At 42.2% G+C, this 19,392-nt stretch overlaps 1 protein-coding gene across 2 annotated transcripts in view; it reads left to right on the top strand.

The window, feature by feature from the left end:
• KCTD17 (potassium channel tetramerization domain containing 17) overlaps positions 1 to 18,313 on the top strand; it is a 29,416-nt gene extending 11,103 nt beyond the window's left edge. The window contains exons 3-7 of one of the 2 annotated variants that reach the window (XM_044302057.1): positions 3,871 to 3,956; positions 10,058 to 10,153; positions 14,058 to 14,183; positions 17,470 to 17,561; positions 18,239 to 18,313. In XM_044302057.1, the coding sequence (XP_044157992.1) occupies positions 3,871 to 3,956; positions 10,058 to 10,153; positions 14,058 to 14,183; positions 17,470 to 17,556 (395 nt within the window). In that variant the 3' untranslated portion in view covers positions 17,557 to 17,561; positions 18,239 to 18,313. The remainder of the gene's footprint in view (positions 1 to 3,870; positions 3,957 to 10,057; positions 10,154 to 14,057; positions 14,184 to 17,469; positions 17,562 to 18,238) is intronic. The other variant, XM_044302058.1, reaches the window with a different exon arrangement.
• Positions 18,314 to 19,392: the final 1,079 nt, after the last annotated feature.

The following is a 19,392-nucleotide window of genomic DNA, read 5'->3' as shown; positions in this document are numbered from 1 at the left end:
TCAAACATAAAAACCAAACCGTGCTGGCTAATTGGCTGTCTCAACCCGTCAGATGACTTCTGGTACAATCCCGCAAAAGAGCAAAAATTGTGTTTCTCAACAATATACAGGTGAATTAGAATATCGTGCAAAAGTTCATTTATTTCAGTAATGCAACTTAAAACTAATAAAAGGATTAGACTCATTACATGCAAAGCGAGATATTTCAAGCCTTTAGTTGTTATAATTTGGATGATTATGGCTTACAGCTTATGAAAACCCCAAATTTACAATCTCAGAAAATTTTAATATTACATGAAATCAATAAAAAAAAGATGTTAAATAGAAATATGTAGGTCCTCTGAAAAGTATAATCATGCATATGTACTTGGTTTGGGCCCCTTTTGCATCAATTACTGCCTCAATGCGGCGTGGCATGGATGCTATCTGCCTATGGCACTTCTGAGGTGTTATGGAAAACCAGGATGCTTCAATAGCAGCCTTCAGCTCTTCTGCATTGTTCAGTGTCATGTCTCTCATCTTTCTCTTGGCAATGCCCCATAGATTCTCTATGGGGTTCAGGTCGGGCAAGTTTGCTGGCCAATCATGCACATTAATCCCATGGTCATTGAACCAGGTTTTGGTACTTTTGGCAGTGTGGGCAGGTGCTATGTCCTGCTGGAAAATGAAGTCACCTCCATAAAGCTCGTCTGCGGAAAGAAGGATGAAGTGCTCCAAAATCTCCTGGTAGATGGCTGCGTTGAGTCTGGACTTAATGAAGCACAGTGGACCAACACCAGCAGATGACATGATTCCCCAAATCAACACAGACTGTGGAAACGTCACACTGGACTTGAAGCATCTTGCATTGGGTGCCTCTCCATTCTTCCTCCAGACTCTGGGTCCTTGGTTTCCAAATGAGATGCTAAAGTTGCTCTCATCAGAAGAGAGGACTTTGGACCACTGAGCAACAGACCAGTTCTTTTTTTCTTTAGCCCAGGTAAGACGCTTCTGACGTTGTTTGTTGTTCAGGAGAGGCTTGACAAGAGGACTATGACATTTGAAGCCCATGTCCAGGATCCGTCTGTGTGTGGTGGCTCTTGAGGCACTAACTCCAGCCTCAGTCCACTCCTTGCGAAAGACCCCAACACTTTTGAATGGCCTTTTCCTGACAATCCTCTCCCGGCTGCAGTCATCCCTGCTGCTTGTGCACCTTTTTCTTCCACACTTGTCCCTTCCACATAACTTTCTATTAATGTGCTTTGATACAGCACTTTGGGAACATCCAACTTCTTTTGCAATTACCTTTGAGGCTTTCCCTCCTTATGGAGGGTGTCAATGATGGTTTTCTGCACAACTGTCAGGTCAGCAGTCTTTTCCATGATTGTAATTTTTCTACTGAACCAGACTGAGAGACAATTTAAAGGCTCAGGAACCCTTTGCAGGTATAATGGATTAATAAGCTGACTAGATTGTGACACTTTGAGCCTAGAATATTGAACCTTTTCACAGTATTCTAATTTTCTAAAATTGTGAATTTGGGGTTTTCATAAGCTGTAAGCCATAATCATCCAAATTATAACAAATAAAGGCTTGAAATATTTCACTTTGCATGTAAATATGTAAATATTTCACCTTTTAAGTTGCATTACTGAAATAAATGAACTTTTGCACAATAGTCTAATTTTTCGAGTTTCACCTGTATATGCATTGCCCAAGGGGTGCTCTTTCTCATTATGGAGAGCCCCTAGTATGCTGAGTACGTGTGAGGAGCAGTGATGAGCGGCAGGGGCAATATTAAAATTTACGATATTTCGAAAATATTTGGGTGAAAATATTCGTCATATATTCGCGAATTCGAGAATTCGTGATCTCCAGTCATTATTTTCTTGATTGCGAAAATCGGCAATCGGAAAATTCGCAATACAAAAATTTGCACTACTCCCAAAGTCAAAGATATTGCAGCCTTCTCATTGGCCCACAAGTAAGAAGCAGTGAGGAATCATGGGTACTGATGAGAAAAAATCTAGAATATTCGCGATTACGAAGATTTAGCACTATATTCTAGATATTTTCAAATTCTCGAAGTGGCAATATTCGCATTAAAAATTTGCGATTAGAATATTCGCGATCAACACTAGTGAGGAGTATTGTAGGCCAGATGATGTCCCTAGTATGGAGTACGTGTGCACAGTATTGTAGGCCAGGCAATGCCCTTAGTATGCCAAGTATGTGTGTGCAGTATTGTAGGCCAGGCGATGCCCCTCTGGGTTTCGGGGAAAAATATTCAAATTTGCTTTCCTAAACCTTTCTGATGCCGGCAGATGTAAGACACAATCATTTTCATATATTTTCCCATAAAATTAAGAGGAGCATTGTCTATCCTACAATAGTCATCACGTATATGAACTGGTCTCCATGATAGCAATAGTACCCTTCCAGAGGTTCCCCCTAAGGCCTTGTAACCTGATAGGCTGTTCTCACCTGCTTTTCTATAATAAAGAGCTTTTGCCTGAAAGAACTTATGATGTATCCTCAGGTGAATAGGAAGGAGCTGTCCCAATGAAGCAAGACAGCAGGAGCTATAATTATACCTACTTGCTGCTGCACTGCAAGAAGATAAACAGTAAGGAGAACACTGCAGCAATATAAGCAATGCATTATTTTCACATGGTGGATTGGCAGAGATTGCCTTCCTGCCTTTTAAACATACTTTTGTAGCAAAGCTACAAAAATAGCTAAGCTAGTCTCACATCGGAAACTAGTTCTTTCAGGAGAAATTCTCTTCATCAGAGAAAAGCAAATGAGAACAACTTTCCTAGTTCCAACGGCTTAGGGGGAACTTCGGGGTGTGTAATATTTCTGTTATGGAGACCAGTTGATATACGTGATGACTATTATAGGCTAGACAATGCTCCTGTTGATTTCTAGGAAGACAATATGCAAAATTGATCATGTCTAACATCTGTCGGCATCAGATTTGTACACTAGGCACTCTTTCTCTCAAGAAGTTTGGACAAAATCGCAAAGTGGTAGAACCAGTTTGCTCATCATTATTGGTCATGATATAAAAGTTAATAAACCAAAAATAAGTGGGTTACAATACTAATGAATAGGATGAGAAAGTTCCCTTGAGTACAATATGCATCCTACAAAAATACCCGAGCCTTATTTTGCAAATACAACACCTACCAGTATGAAACCAAATGTCCTAGTGCCCTTATGCACATTTCGGTCAGCTTAATCAGGGGATGTACAGGGATAGTTAACAACGGTACTTTTGATAAACCAAAGTGGGAAGAAAATAAGATCACATGGAGAATTACCTTAAGGCCTCTTGCACACGACCATATGCCCTCCGAGATATACGGTCCGTGAGCGGGCCATATGTCCCGGAGCGGCATTGATCGTGCACACAGGAGCACACAGCATCATAGATTACAATGATGCAGTGCACGTCCCGTGGGCAGCCCGATGTGCACAGCACCATTGTAATCTATGATGCTGTGCGCTCCCGTGTACATGATCAATGCCGCTCCGGGACATATGGCCCGCTCACGGACCGTATATCTCAGAGGGCATACGGTCGTGTGCAATGGGCCTAAGTCACAAGCTTTGTTGATGTGAATAAATGGATGTGGTGTACAATATGCAGCCATTTATTCACTGTACTTAATTTTCTGCATCACTTGAGTATTTGTCTTAGGTGCCCAGCATTAGTTATATCACGAAAAATAACAGCAGTCCTACAGATAAACTGCACCCAACTGAAATCGTGATGGGGAGTCTATGAGCCCCAGTTAATTTCCACTGAACAAGTGCACATTCCTTTTTCATGAATAATCTACATTTCCTTTTTATCCTTTGATTATGGTACTGGATCCATCATAGGAGTGTTAGAAGAGGCTGAGTTCTACAACATTGCTTCATTGGTCAAAGTCATTCATGAGCAAATGGAGGAGCTCGAAGTCAATAAGGTAATTCAGAGTAACTGTTTATTAGAATGCTGCATACAAATTGCCGTGATAGCAACGTGTGCCTCCACAGTCTTTGGCACCAGCGCAGGTAAAGATGAGCTACAGTCCATATCATCCCGAATATTGCATTAAAATCTAACCTTATGGCTCACTGTCCAGTAAAAGTACAAGACAACCTCTTTCTAACAGAGCTGGAACTAGCCCTGTACCTCACATGGATCCAGAGATCTCCATTTTTATTGCTCCAATTAATCTGCTAGATTCATTTCAAGCTGTCATCTAAGGGGGTTGTCTCCTTTCTCAGGGGTGTCTACTTTCTGCTGCAGCTGGTGGTAGGAGGGAAGGAATGAATTGAGCATGCGCTTCAGAGAGCAGGACAGAGAAATTTGAAAGAAGTAAACAGCAGGTGGCGCTATACAGATACATTTAATTGAATAACTCAATAGCTATAATATATTTTGATTTACATGCAATTACAGAAATATTAAGATCCAGGTGCTGGTTTGAAAAATGTAGATTTTTTTTGTTCGTGGGACAACCCCTTTAATAGTCTCCTCATAGAGACTTCTAAACACAATCACCATGAAGTTGGGTCTGTATTTTGATGCAATTAAATGGGTTTTCCAGACATTTAATCTAATTAACGCATGGTACTTCCTATGGAGGGAAGCTCATTTACATATTACTTACTCTCCTCCTGGCATGCGCTGTGGGGTCTTCTGCCTAGGTCCTAACCAGATGTGGCCACTTCTTTCCCTGTTCAGCTGATAATAGTCAATACAGCTGAACAGGAAAAGAAGTGGCCACATCCAGATGGGAACTGGGACGAAGAGCCCTCAACGCGCATCAGTACAGCAGAGACGGGGGAGCAAGGGAAGATAAGGACTATGTAAAAGATATATCTGTAAAGAATAGATCAAGGCAACTGGACGTACTGTAGATTTCTTGAAAACGTTTCGCTCGTTCTTCCAACGAGCTTTCTCAATTCTGAGTGATTGTACAAAAATTCTGGGAATAAATATGTAACTGAATCCACATCTGGTAATTATACCCAGCATTGGGTCAAAGGTGTTGATTCCATTATCCTAATTGGAGTCAGTAGGTGATAAAGACTTCCCAGTAATGGAATCAACACCTTTGACCCAATGCTGGGTATAATTACCAGATGTGGATTCAGTTACATATTTATTCCCAGAATTTTTGTACAATCACTCAGAATTGAGAAAGCTCGTTGGAAGAACGAGTGAAACGTTTTCAAGAAATTTACAGTATGTCCAGTTGCCTTGATCTATTCTTTACAGATATATACCATGACCTGGATAAATGAGAACCTTCACAGACAGCTTCCTTCCACAGGTTAGCATTGTACGCTAATTAGACAAAATGCACGGAGATTCCCTTTAATGTCCAGACCATTATGCTGATTCTTGTAGTCCAAGTTGTCATGCTAAGCTTTCTTGTATCCGGACTCTATAAGTCAGCAGTGGACAACTTTAGTGAGGTGGAGATCTGCTTCTGTAAATTGGGAGGGTTTTGAGATCTACTTGGCACCGTGTTGGGACGGAACAATGGGGGAAAATGATGTGTAATTTATCATGAACCTTGCTAAGGTCTTAAAGGGAATCTGTCACCAGCGACCTTCCTATCCAACTATTTACATAGACACATAGCTGTGGTTCACCTGAATAAAACTCAGTTTTTCTTTTGTTGATCTGAGGCTCTATTTCCGAGTTATAATAAATAAATAAATAATGCAAATTAGGCCTTTTTGCAATGAAGGTGTCACCATTGCTCCTGTTGTACCCAAGCTCTGCTCCTTTCTGAGACCAGACCCTCTTACTGCTTTGCCACTGCCTGGCCCTGTCAATGAAAGCAGCAAGCGATGAGCCTAAAAGAGTAGAACAAGAGCAACAGTGACGCTCTCACTGCACCAAAGGCGTAATATGTATATTAAGTAAAATAATAACTTGTGAACAGAGGCTTAAATAGCAAAAATAGCATTTTAATCAGGCGAACCACAGCTATGTGTGTATGCAAACAGTTGGACAGGGAGGACACTGGTGACAGATTCCCTTTAAAGGTGTCCTAGGATGGATATTACTTTTTACATTAAATTCAGAGCTACAGTACATACAAGAGAAGCAACACCAATTAAAGAAACTAGCCCAAAGGGGTAGTAGCTGTGAGGTTAAAGTTAAACCATAAAAACCTATAAATACTCAACACTGCAGCATAAGATATAGAATAGAAAATCTTTATTGTTACTGAAACAACATACTAGTAAAAAACACATATATGCGTGGCAAAACAGACACAGGAATGAATGAGACTAAGATAGAATGGTATACGGTAAATGCAGTAACTCCTACCGACTCCTACAAAGGGAGTAAAACTCCTTAAAAAATGGTAAAGTGCTACGTGCATTGAAACAGAAGTAAACATAGGAGACCACATCCGACGCGCGTTTCGCTGTCGCTTCCTCAGGGGATGGAATGATCCCCTGAGGAAGCGACAGCGAAACGCGCATCGGGGTCAGGACTATTCTGGTCTGTATAGATCGGCCAGTGGTGTCTCCGATGTTTACTTCTGTTTCAATGCACTTAGCACTTTACAATGTTTTTAAGGAGTTTTACTGCCTTGGTACCTTTTAGGATTCAGTAGGAGTTACTGCATTTACCGTATACCATGCTATCTCAGTCTCATTGATTCCTGTGTATGTTTTGCCACGCATTTGTGTTTTTTACTAGTATGTTGTTTCAGTAACAATAAAGATTTTCTATTCTATACCGTATCTTATGCTGCTGTGTTGAGTATTTATAGGTGTTTATAGAACATTCAAGAGAATACAGCCCTCATCAGTCACAGAAAAAACATGCAATAACTACATCCAGTGAGTTCTCTTTCCTCATCTTCTCCATTCTGCCCAGCCTGCCATGAATACTTCTCCCAGCCATGGCTCATCTGAAAATATTGCCCTCAATCAGTAATAGTGCCCCATATTCACGCCTCACAACTTTTAATGAAAGGAAAATGGGTCACATAAAGTGGCAAGATTTTTGTTAATCCACGCCACTAGCCATGCCCATTTCCTAACAGCACATCCATTCAGATCCAGCCCCTGACTTTAAAACCATTGGAGGCGTGGCGATCTCCAAGCAGTCATGCACACCTGACCAGTTAGTCTGCCCTGGAGGCTGGTTTTAAAGTCAGTATAAAACTGAGTCTGCTTATATAGCACCTACCAGTAGCCATTTGGCTCCAGGAGAAGTATATAGTGGGCTCAGCATGCATGTTGGTACTTGCATCCCTGGATCCGATGAAAGCTGTAATGGCACCGGACGGGGTTAAAAGCAGAGTGTGCTTGGCGTGCATGCTGTACCTGCGCTCCCTGGACTTTGTGTGGCTGTCATGGCCCATAACAGGTAGGAACTAGTGTTAGGGACCACTCATGGAGACGACCTTGACGTGGTGAGTGGCTTATTACGCTTTGGCCAAAATGTACACCAATGCCTTATTCAACATCCAGCATAAAGGCAGGGCAGAGTGCTGGTTTGCAGAGTGCGATTGCATTTGTGTTTTTGCGTTTGTATCTGTATTTCGCCATAGCAATGTGCACCTGCATACTGGGTTGTGCGGGCTGAACCCCCCACATTTTACTTTCAGCATATGTATTGTTAATCGCACCTCATTAGCACTTACTATTCTTCTCAGATCAGACAGTGCCCCCTGCACTACAGATATAGATGCAGTGTCACAGACCTACATAACTTCAGAAAGTGTCCCATGAATTCTGGTGCAGATTTTGTTGCAGGTTTCCTGTATGTCAATGAGAAGTTTCAACGGAAGGGGACGGCCGGCAGCCCTATCTCATTTGCAATTTTCTATACCTGGTTTAGGCTTAGAAAATGGTCTAAATGTAAGACAGCTAGGAAGTGGTGGTGGATCTGCCAAAGTTATGTAGAACCCTGCACCTCTACGTAACTCCGGAGGATCCACCGGCAACTATAGGGGATATTAAGACTAGCATCTAAAACGCTGGTCTTAATAAATGACCTTCAAGATGTGTTATCGGGTTCAGACATTTTTTGTCTATTAATGAGTGAACGTTCATGTTTGATATCTTCATTGCCTTTTGTCCTAATTATCTATTTGAGTTTTAGACCTCTTTGGTATATCACTTGTATCTTTCTGTGATTTATGGGGGATATCACATGACCCCATCCATCTTCCACTTTATTTTTGAGGTCAGTTGTTTATTAGCACTGTGTCATTTTACTGTCTGAGGTTGGAACTATCCAGTGCTTGTCGAAAATATATAATTTATTATTTAGGAAATGTGCCTGTGACGGGTTTAGATATAGATAGAATATAGATAGTGACATCTCCCACACCCCAGGTACGGTTATGTAATCGTACAGCTAAATTCAGGTAGGCTGTGTATCCTTGTGACTGGCACAGAGCAGCTGGTTATATCTGAATAAATCATAGGGAACAAATTACACAGTTCACTGAATGATCCAAAACATTCTGCTTTTCTTGGCTTATCATGAGTGCAGAAAACTGCAAAATAAGGCATAAAAGACTAGATGTGAGGATAGCATGCACCAGGCCACCATTCATAATACACACTGTACATACATCTACTGCATGCAAGCCTAATGTAGTAGGCATTTTTCTTTAAATCACAAATGAACATCCTGTATGTGAATATTCTATGTATTTTTCTTTTACAAAAATTGGGTGGATGGTTTTCAGGATATAGGGGGTCATTTATTAAGATCAGCATAGCTGACAGTGGATCCGCCAAAGTTATGAAGAGGCACCGTCCTCTACGTAACTTCGGCGCATCCAGCGCCAGTCTAAATGACAAAATGTCTGAACCCAATAAAACATCTATATGATCATCTCCCCTATAGTTGGCGGTGGATCTACCGGAGTTATGTAGAGGTGCGCGCCTCTACATAACTTTGGCGGATCCACCGCTGCTTCCTTACTGGCTTACTGTACATTTAGACCATTTTCTACTCCTAAACCAGACATAGAAAATGATGAATGAGACGGCCAGAACCTGGCGCGAGCGGGGAAAAGTCGCATATTGTGGCACAAATGTTAATCTGTGCCAGAAATACTTCTAATATACCGTAAGCGTATTTATTGATAATAAATAGCCCCCATTAATTTTTCACTCCATGTATTCTACTTCATATCCTGACTCTTAAACCATTTTCCGGACCTTCCCCATACATGTACATTAGTCAATAGTATATGTAAGGTCCGATCTTTAAAAATTGCACCTGCTTGCACGCTCCATAGCAGACACCCAGAACTAATATCTGTGATTAGCGATAATGCCGATCACAGACATTTAACCCCTCAGATGGTGTGGTCAGTTGAAAGTTGAGACCAAATTTATTAAATGTCATATATAGCAAAATAAATGTGACGTAGTGCAGGTTTGCAACATTTTGACAACAACTGCGACCTCTTTACGCCAGTTTGTGGGATAATAGCAGGAAGGACTGACTATGGCCAGCCCTGCAGGAGAGTATGACTTTTCAACAAGATGTTGCAATTTCATTACAGCATGCAATTAATGCTTTTCTGGGGTATGCTTATAACTAGTGTTGAGCGAATTAAAGTCAAATAAATTGACTTCAATCCGAATTGGTTTGCATAGGTACATAGCCTTTAACTCCTGTTCAATACATGGATCCATGGATGCACTACACACGACATATCCAAGGGCTATACCTCTTTTTTTGGTGTGGTTATCAACCACTACAGTAAATATCCTGTCAATCAGAGAATGGATAGTTGCAGTCACTAGCTCCTGCTGCCAAGTAATCCAGCATCAACTAGCCTCCCTAGCTCTTCAGTCACAGACTTACACATGTAGATAAGTATCCCATACCTACAATGGAGGGAATAATTCTAATCAGTGGGTCCCAATGATCATGATAATGGGGTCTTGTGTCTCCCAATATGAAGGGAGCAGCTGCCACTTCATTCATCTCTATTGGGCTGGAGACAAGCCAAGTACAGCTTATTAGAGATGTTTAAAGAAGAGTCTATGATATTATAACCTCATAACTTCTTCTCAGTCCCAACAGAAGCACGTCTACCGAGTGTTACAATGTCAAGAGGCAGAGTTGGCTCAGATGGTTTCCACCATGTCCGACAGCTGGAAATTTGAGCAGGTAAAGACCATTGTCATATTATCAGCTGGCAAATAAATGGAAATGAACAACATGGAAGTATATGCGGCTGTATCCTCCTATGTGCAGTGGGTATACATTTATTCCATATTTACATGGTAGGAATCAGAAGGTTCAAGTACATTAGTGCAAGCCTTGTTAGGTGGCCATCACAAAGTATGACCCCATGTTTTTTTTGCACATTCTAGTAACGGGCACAACACCATAGCACCATTGTGATAATGCATGAGATCAATGTGTGTCACTGTCAACCTTCCTAAGCCAAGTACCTTCTACTCAGGGCGGATTGGCCATAGCCCCTACAGGGAAGTTTCCCGGCAGGCCAATGTTCAGGGGGCCTCCCAAACCCTCCTCTTGGCCACTGGTCAGATACATAACTATCTGATGTGTTTAGTATTTAATGCTGGAAGCATCAGGCATTTATGTACCTGTCCAGCGCCAGGTGCCTTCCTGAATTCAACTGTATCACCGTCCTCAGTATGGTGATAAGGCGCTATTCTATGCTGCACTGTGGTATTTGATTTTGCTGGGGTGGTATTCTGTGCTGCACAACATAATTACCGACCCCACCTACTTCTTTGGTCCCTTCCTGGCTTGTGTTGACCCTGCCTACTTGTGTTGTCCAGACTTCTGTCAGTTTGGACCCACCTACAACATGGGGCCACTTTTAGTTTTTTTCCAGAGCCACTTTAAGTTCCCAGTCCATTCCTGCTTCTACTCAAATTGAGCAAGATAAAACTTAAAAAAGAATTATCCACAGAGTGCATATGAAGTGTGGGGCCGCCAAAGAAATGCCAAACCTAGGTGTGTTAGTGAAGAATTACAAAGTAAAAGATAAAAAACTACATACTTCTGAGTGAGGTAGATACTGGTTTTGAAACGGTATATAAACCACTTACTTTACCAGGGAGGGGAGTACGAGATACACTCAATACACTCGTACCCTCGCCTGAATACACTCGTACCCTCGTACCCTCGCCTTACAGGATGTAGCATCAGAAGGTTGCTTTATTCCAATTAAAATGAGTTCAACAAACGTATAAAAAATGCCTAGAACAAACTCTGAGGTGACTGAACACACTGGGGGAAATTTGCTAAGGTGATTGCACCTAGTGTATAATGTTGCATCAACCTTTAGAACTATTTATAAAGCAAATTCATCTAAAAGAATAATCCACTGCGCCACGCTCGCCTGTTTTGTTTTTCCAGCTCAACGGAGAATGTGGCTTAAGATGCGACAACGATCGCCAAGGTTTTACCAGTATGTACCACATGTAAAATTAGACAAAAGCGTCTAAAGATGCACCAAATTTATCATCGAGCATGAACCACATGGATAAATTTGGTGAACCCTACAATGCTGTTATTCTGCGTTCACAGTAGCATTAAGAAGTCTGGCAGACTGTTCTGACAGAGGATCAGCCTGCTGGAGTTCACCAGATTCAGCATAGCCGGATAATACCAGTAACCGCCAGATCATCATTGGCTACAATGGGATCCAACTGACCCAGAGGGATTCCGGGCCAAATGCCAGATTTTGGCCGGATAAAAATTCATGCATGCAAGACTTTTTGTCCGGCTGAAAGCAAGAAACTGGCCAGATCCCTGTCAGGTCACATAGTAGTCAATGGGAATCTGGAGGATCCTGGCATTATATGGCTATGCTGGATCCGGTGAACTGTGGCAGCCTGTTCCTGTTTCAAAGAGCTGCTGTGAACATAGCATTAGGCGGGATTATTAAATCAGCCCCATTCTTATACTACACACCTTGACTGCTGCAGAACCTCTTTTTAAGCAGTAAAGTTGCAATTCCTTTGACTTAGAAATTCCATAATCCTTTTAATAATGAAAGTCTCAGCATATGGATATCTCACTATATGGCTATTATAATTATATGTCAGATAATCAGGGGGTGACATTGGAGAAGGAACAGAGATCTGCGACAGGGCTGTCTATGGAATGTCAGCCATCAGAACGGGATGTTTATACCGATCTCATTTACAGTCATCAATGGAAAGTTCCACTAACACCTTAAGTAATGAACGTTGTAAAAACTCTTGGACACTTTGCAATTAAATCTTGTATCTTCACGTTATGTTTATTATAAGTTTTGCGGGGATACGTTGTTCATAGTCATTCGGGCCCAATACTGATTCATAAAGAAGATAATTCAGATCACCGTAGTATGAAAATAAGACACATAATATAGATAACGATCTGTGTCAAAATCAACTTGTTGACAGTTTCCAGGCAGCAACAGGAAAGTTTTATCCATAGCAAAAAGATAAAATGATGAAAGAATTAATTAAAGGGGTTGTCCCACCATTAAATGTTACTTTAAGGGCTCATGTCCACAGTCGTATTTTCGGTCCGCATCCTAGCCACGTTTTTTGCGGATCGGATGTGGACCTGTTCATCTCAATGGGGCCACAAAAGATGAAGACAGAACACCCATGGGCTGTCCGTATCCGTAAGTCCGTTCTGCGGCCCAGCAGAAAAATAGAGCATGTCCTATTCTTGTCCGTTTTGACAAGCATAGGCCATTTCTGCAAGAACAGAAAAAACATGACGGCAAGCACTCGGCCGGGATCCGTGTTTTGCAGATGTGTGATTTGCGGACCATAAAAACGGATACGGTCATGTGCAGGAGCCCTGAAGGGGTTATCCCATGATTAAGGTAAAAAATTAAAATCAGACAGAATGTAGTACATGACAAGCTCCATAAAACACAGCTAGAACCAGCCCCGTACCTCGTGTAAATCCAGAGATTCCCCCATCCATTTATCCAGTTGCTTTGCTAGATTTATATCAAGCTGTCAGCTCATGGAGAGTGTCCTTTCTGCTGAAGCTCTCTCCCTCCCTATAACAGCTCAGGAGGCAGTTGAAGGATGAAACTGAGCATGTGTGGCCATCTCAGTGACCAGGACAGAGATTTAAGGAAGAAAACAAACAGCAGGTGGCACTATACAGATAGATTTTATTGAATGGCTTAGTGTCTATGCAAAATTTTTAATTGCATACAATTACAAAAGTGTTCAGATCCAGGTGTTGGGTTGAAAACTGTAGAATATTTTTTATGAGTTAATATAATTCAGCATTAAAAGCTAGTTTATTTACTTTGTGTTACAAAAATGCTCCATTTGGGAGATATTCTCCTTACTTCATTATGATATCGCCCTGTATAATACTGTGCACATCCAACTACTGAGGTGGTCCCACATGCTCAGTTCCATCCTTCAACCGTATCTTCTGTTAGAGAGCTGCCGCAGAAAGGACAAGTCTCCCTGGGCTATGATGGGGAGAGAACTGCAGCAGAAAGGACATGCACCTGAGCTGTAATAGGGAGAGAGCTGCAGCAGAAAGGACATGCACCTGAGCTGTAATAGGGAGAGAGCTGCAGCAGAAAGGACATGCCCCCTGAGCTGCCAGCCTGAAGAGAATCTAGCAGAGCTATTGGAGCAATGCATGGGGAGATCTTTGGACCCATGTGGGGTACAGGGCTGCTTCTAGCTTTGTTAGAAAATGATCGTCATGTACAATATGATGTCTGATTTATTTTTTACATCAATCATGGCATACCCTTTTAAAGGCAACATGGGTAGCGTTTCTGTTTGCTCACTATAATGCCAATGTTTTGACACAATCCATTTTTTAATTTATCGTGATTTTTGTGTTTAAAAAATATTTCAATTTAAATGTATTTTGGGGTAAATTCTATTATGTTTTTAGAAAAAATCTGAATGCTAAAGCAGTGTTTTCTGGGTGTCAATTGTCAATCACATGAATGTGCGCCGCTGCCAGTGCTGTACAATTACAACTCAGGGTGAAAGGAGTTTATTTTTGTCACCATGACACATTTTCATGTTTGCCATTACGTTCCTTACAGCTGGTGAGTGTGGGCTCCCCGTACAGTTACAGTAGTGAAGGACAGCCAGAATTCCTTTGTGTGGTATCCAGAGAGCTCCAGAGCAAGCTGAAAATATGTGGAAGCGAGGCTTGCAGCACAGCACAGGTACCCAGAGGACTATGAATTGTAAAATCTACTAAAAGCTATAGATACAGCAGAGATGAATTTGTCATGTAAACATTTTAGCTGTGGATTGATGTGCCCTTGACAAATCTGAGTTAAATGATCACTGAGTTTTGAGAAAAATTTTGATATGTCATAGAGATATATTGAAGATGAGCGAATTGATTCTGAACTAATCGGATTCGTTACGGATTTCACAAAAATTTATCTACCAAACGAATCCGAAGTTTTGGCGATTTGCTTCGGACAAATAGCGCAAAAATGGTGCCCAGCGCCTCAGAAAATTGGCGGGGAAAACAGGAGAGAGGATTAAGATGAAGGATCACATGACACTGGGAGGGAGGGTGAGAGCTTGTCCCGATAGGCTGCAGGCTGTTAGCTTCTGAGCCAATCAGGAGGCAGGATTCTAACTGGTCCTTTTGCTCAGGAGGAAGAAACACCATTTTGGTGTGCAGATTTTCTGGCGTATATCTGTCGCAGATTGCAGCGCAAAGGTTATTTGCATCTCAATCTGCGACTTTTCCCCTCTAATGCCAGGTCTAAAAAGGTGGTTTGGCGTGGACAAGGAAGGGAGTGGGGTGGCAGGCCCGTCTCATTTATCATTTTCTATGCCTGTTTAAGGCATAGAAAATGTTCTAAATCAACGCCAGAAAGGCAACTGGCATAGATTTAGACTGGCGGTGGATACACCAAAGTTATGTAGAGACCGGCGCCTCTACACTTGGGCAGATCCACCACCAGTGCAGGGGTTATTAAACTGCCGGTCTTAATAAGTCTACCATCATTTGGTAGACTTAAGGTTTTATCAGGGAAAGCATAGAGACTTAGAAAGTCAGGAACTGGTCACTGAGAATTGCGTGTTTCATAAAGCTTGCTGGCAAGTTCTGCATGACAAAATCCTGTATTTGAACAGACAGTCATCATTTTTTGTAAAATCCTCAACTTTCTACAGTTCATCATAGGCTTCTTGACAGCACCTCCAGCATCAATAGCATACATTATGCCACAAATGCAGGGCAATTGTCCCCTTTTTTCAATGTATCTGTCTTTTGTAATTAGGCATTTCAGGATCATTTAGAATCATTATACCCATTTTAGTGAAAGCGTTGTATTACTGCAAGATACCGTGTAGTTATAGAAAAAACATTTCACTGCAAACACTGCTACATTATACCCATGATAGTGAACATGTTTTATTACAAAAACTCCATTACTATACATGTTTTAGTGAACACATTTTATAACGTAAAGAGTCTGTGTAGGTACAGCAAAAGCATTTTAGTGCAAACAATGCATTACTATACCCATGTCAGTGATTGTGGGTGGAAGTAATAGTGCAAACAGCAGCAGCACCAGTCGTCCAGGTAGTAGTAGTAGTAGTAGTAGCAGCAGCCAGCAATTCGAAGGTGCGCAAGCTTAACTCGCATCTGGTCAAGTTGTCTGCATTGCAGTCACTGCTGTACCACTTAGTGGATTCTCCTGCCTTTAGGGAACTGATGCCTCCAAAAAAAGCCATTCCTGCCTTGTACTCTCACATGGCAGAGAACACGGGCTGCTCCTTACAATTGTCACTGTCTGGCAAGGTGCACAACACCATGGAAACCTGGAGTAGCTGTCATGGCCCACTGGGTCAATGTTTTTCATGACAACTGCAACACAGGAACACAGTAACGAGGCTAGGTCCTATTGACACCTCCACATTTGTGTTGGTCTGGTTCCCACACCAGATACTTATCTGCCTCCTCCACATCCTACTCAATGGAAATCCTCCTGTCCCAACAAAAGCAGGGCAGAGTGTTGCTTCCATTCCCTCTCCCTCCTATCAGTTGCCATGCTGTGTTAGAGCTGATGAGCCTGGACGAGAGTAGCCACACAGCTGATCATTTGCTAAAGTGCATCAAGCAGCAAACATCCTGCTGACTGTCTCCCCGCCAACTCCAACTGGGCAATGTGGTTAGTGACAATGGCAGGAACATTGTGGCTGCGCTGCATTTGAGGGAAATAACACATGCTCCCTGCTTGGCGCATGTAATCAATTTAGTGGAGCAATGCATTTTTGAAAAACTACTGTGGCTTGCAGAGTGTGTTGGCCTTGTCCAATTGACTTTCCTTGCACTTCAACCATTCTTATGTGGCAGCAACATAACAGTTTACTATTCCTGCCATTGCACAATGGATCTTTTTCTGCTTCCCAAGCTCAGTAAGCAGCATCTGATTAAGGGTCCGATCTAATGTCCGCAAAATGGGTCCGCATCTGTTCTGCATTTGTAATGGGGCCGCAAAAGATGCAGACCGCACACAGTGTGCTGTCTGCATCCGCACTTCCGTTCCGCGGCCCCGCAGCAAGAAGAAAATGCATTTCTATTATAAGGCCGGCCACGTGCGGTCCGCAAAATGCAGAACGCACATGGCCGGTGACCGTGTTTTGCGGATCCGCAGTTGCGGACGTGTGAATGGACCCTTACTGAGCAAGTGCTAAGTCACTGACACTTAGCGCTGGATGGAGAACACAATGGGGGAGTACAGAGATCACAGGGGTGTTGTGCTAGGGCCAGTGCTCTTAGCTCTATGACCAGCCCCTTGGTGCTCCAAATAAGTAATTTACATAAATATAAAAATGAACATATTTCAGCAGCTATTAACCCTATAGAGAAAATAAATTGTTTTAACCCTACCAAGCTACAGTATATGCCTGCTTTAGGCCTTTTTCACATATTAGCACAGCGGTATTTGTCCGACCGATTTTCTGCATATTTGCTGGGTTGCGGCCGGATCTCCACCGATTCTCATTATAGTGAATGGGGCCTGATGGCTATGCAGTTGCTTTCGGCAATGCCGAAATGCAGAGAGATGCAGTAGGCTGTTCCCTGCTGAAACAGACTGCCGAATCTCAAAACGCATATGTGAAACAGGCTTTATATTAGGGTTGATCATGCTGACAGATGCTCTTTAAAATGTAATAGAGAGGCATATTTTGGGGGAGATTTATCAAAACTGGTACAAAGAAAAATTGGATCAGCTGTCCATAGTGACCAATCAGATTACAGCTCTGATTCTTTAGAAGTCCTTTAGACAATGAAAGCAGCAAGCTGATTGGTTGTTTTGAGCAAATACTCCACTTTTTCCTTGTCCTAGTTTTCATGAATCCCTCTCTTTGTGTGTTTAAAAGGGGTTATCTATACCATAAGGATTTCAGCTGTCATACAGTTCATGGTTGGAAGAGCCCTTTAAGAAGGGTTTTCTAACTACACGTGTCTTTCCTTCACAGAGTTTTAATATTGAACAGGATGAAGAGGATGTGTTGAACCCAGACTATATCGTCTTGCAGGAGAGGGAGAGAGAAAGCAGACCTTAATGCCAGTGAGTTTCCCACGTAGACTTATGCATCTGACACCACGGGCTACTGTACATTCATGAAGCTGTCTGAATGGAAGGCAACCAATCACCATACAGCTTTCATTGCTTATAGTGCTGTAAAAAAATAAAAGCTGCACTGTGATTGGTTGATATGGGCACCAAAGACAGTTTTAGACAGTTTCACAAATCTCCCACATTCCATTCCCTCCATAACGTCTATCCAGTATCTTCCATCCCTTTGTCTCCTTTAGCGATGATTGACTTTGTGAGAGGCGTATTTCACCCATACAAGACAATGGAGACTGAACATGGCTATTTGGATTTCACATCTCTAGTCTTGCCGTTGTTACCATATGCTTAGGTCTATGGGCAGTGTTGGACTGGGTTTCCTGGGGCCACCAGAAGAAATTATTCTTGAGGTCCACCCCCTATATCATCAAAAAAGTTTTGAATCAAACAAATACACCCTAATGATTGGCTCCAAAGGCAGCTAAATGTTTTTGTTTCCTGGATCTTTGGGGCCCATTATGGCCTCAGAGCTTAGGTCCACCAGAGGATACTCTGGTACTCTGGTAGGCCAGTCCGACCCCACCTATGGGCCTTGATCACTAATCTAGACCACCATCAGTTTCTCATTTTGTGTTATCATCTTCTCACCTGCATTTTCCTCTTTCTTTCAGACATTATCCTCAATGGTCATTGCTCCACAGTCTTCTATTGTCAATGAATACCTCAAATAAAGCAGATTTTTTCCACACCAGTCTATCTTCATGTTTATTTATAGGCTGCCATGCAAGCACGTGATATGCACAATATGTACTACATTACACCTACATTGCTCTCTCTACAAGCAAACTATCAGGAGGGTTTTTTTTATATATTTTTTTTTATATCTTATGCTTCCAAAGGTGTCCTTGAAGGTTCTCATTTACCTAGGTTGGGGTCAGCAACCTTCACCACTCTAGCTGCTGCAAAACTACAACTCCCAGCATGCACACTTGCTTGGCTGTTCCTTTAACTCCCTTAGCAGTGAATGGAGCATTCTGGGAGGTGTAATTTCAGTGTACAGCTGGAGTGTCGGGGGTTGCTGATTCTTGATCTAGGTCACGATACATTAGTAGTAATAAGTCAGAGCATCTAGACTTGTATTTTTTCTTAAAGATGTTACTCTAGTCATCCAACTGGCTTTCTCAATTCTGTTCTAAACCAGACGGATGACTAACAAAACGTCTCCAAGCATCTTTCTATGCTTAGGAAGTTAGGAGTCATACAGGCGGTCTTAACTCATTGACTGCTATCTTTGTATGCTTAGTCACTGAGTAGGATCGCCCACATGACTCCTTAGGTCAGAATGAGAAGAGGTTTAAAGGACCTTTCATGGGATTATGGGTTACAAACTGCTATGCTTACCAGATAGGTCAGCCCCTACAGATGCCAGAACTTTTTTTTTTCTTCTAAAATACCCCTCTGTTCCGGCAATGTCCCCCCCCGCTGTTTTTGGTTTCTCACTGGGCGTCTCCATCTCCCTGGCTGTAGCGCGGTCCAATGGCAGTGGAGAGCGTCATAGCCAGGGAGAAAAAACAGCTCATCTTCTCTCTGGTTGTGACGCTCTCCGCTGCGATTGGAATAGCGCTACCGCCCATTGAGAAACCCGTCTGTCTACTTCTCCCTGTACAGATTCTCTAAATTAACATATGAGGCACCAAAAACAGCGGGGGGCACAGTGCCAGAACGGAGGGGTATTTTAGAAAAAAAAAGTGCTGGCATCTGTAGGGGCCTCCCTATATGGTAGGTATAGCAGTTTGTAACCCATAATCCCATGAAAGGTGCTCTT

Source organism: Bufo gargarizans, chromosome 7, assembly GCF_014858855.1.
Source record: "Bufo gargarizans isolate SCDJY-AF-19 chromosome 7, ASM1485885v1, whole genome shotgun sequence".
NCBI lineage: Eukaryota > Metazoa > Chordata > Amphibia > Anura > Bufonidae > Bufo > Bufo gargarizans.
Note: the sequence above shows the minus strand (reverse complement) of the source record. Positions and strands in the feature narration are given on the sequence as shown.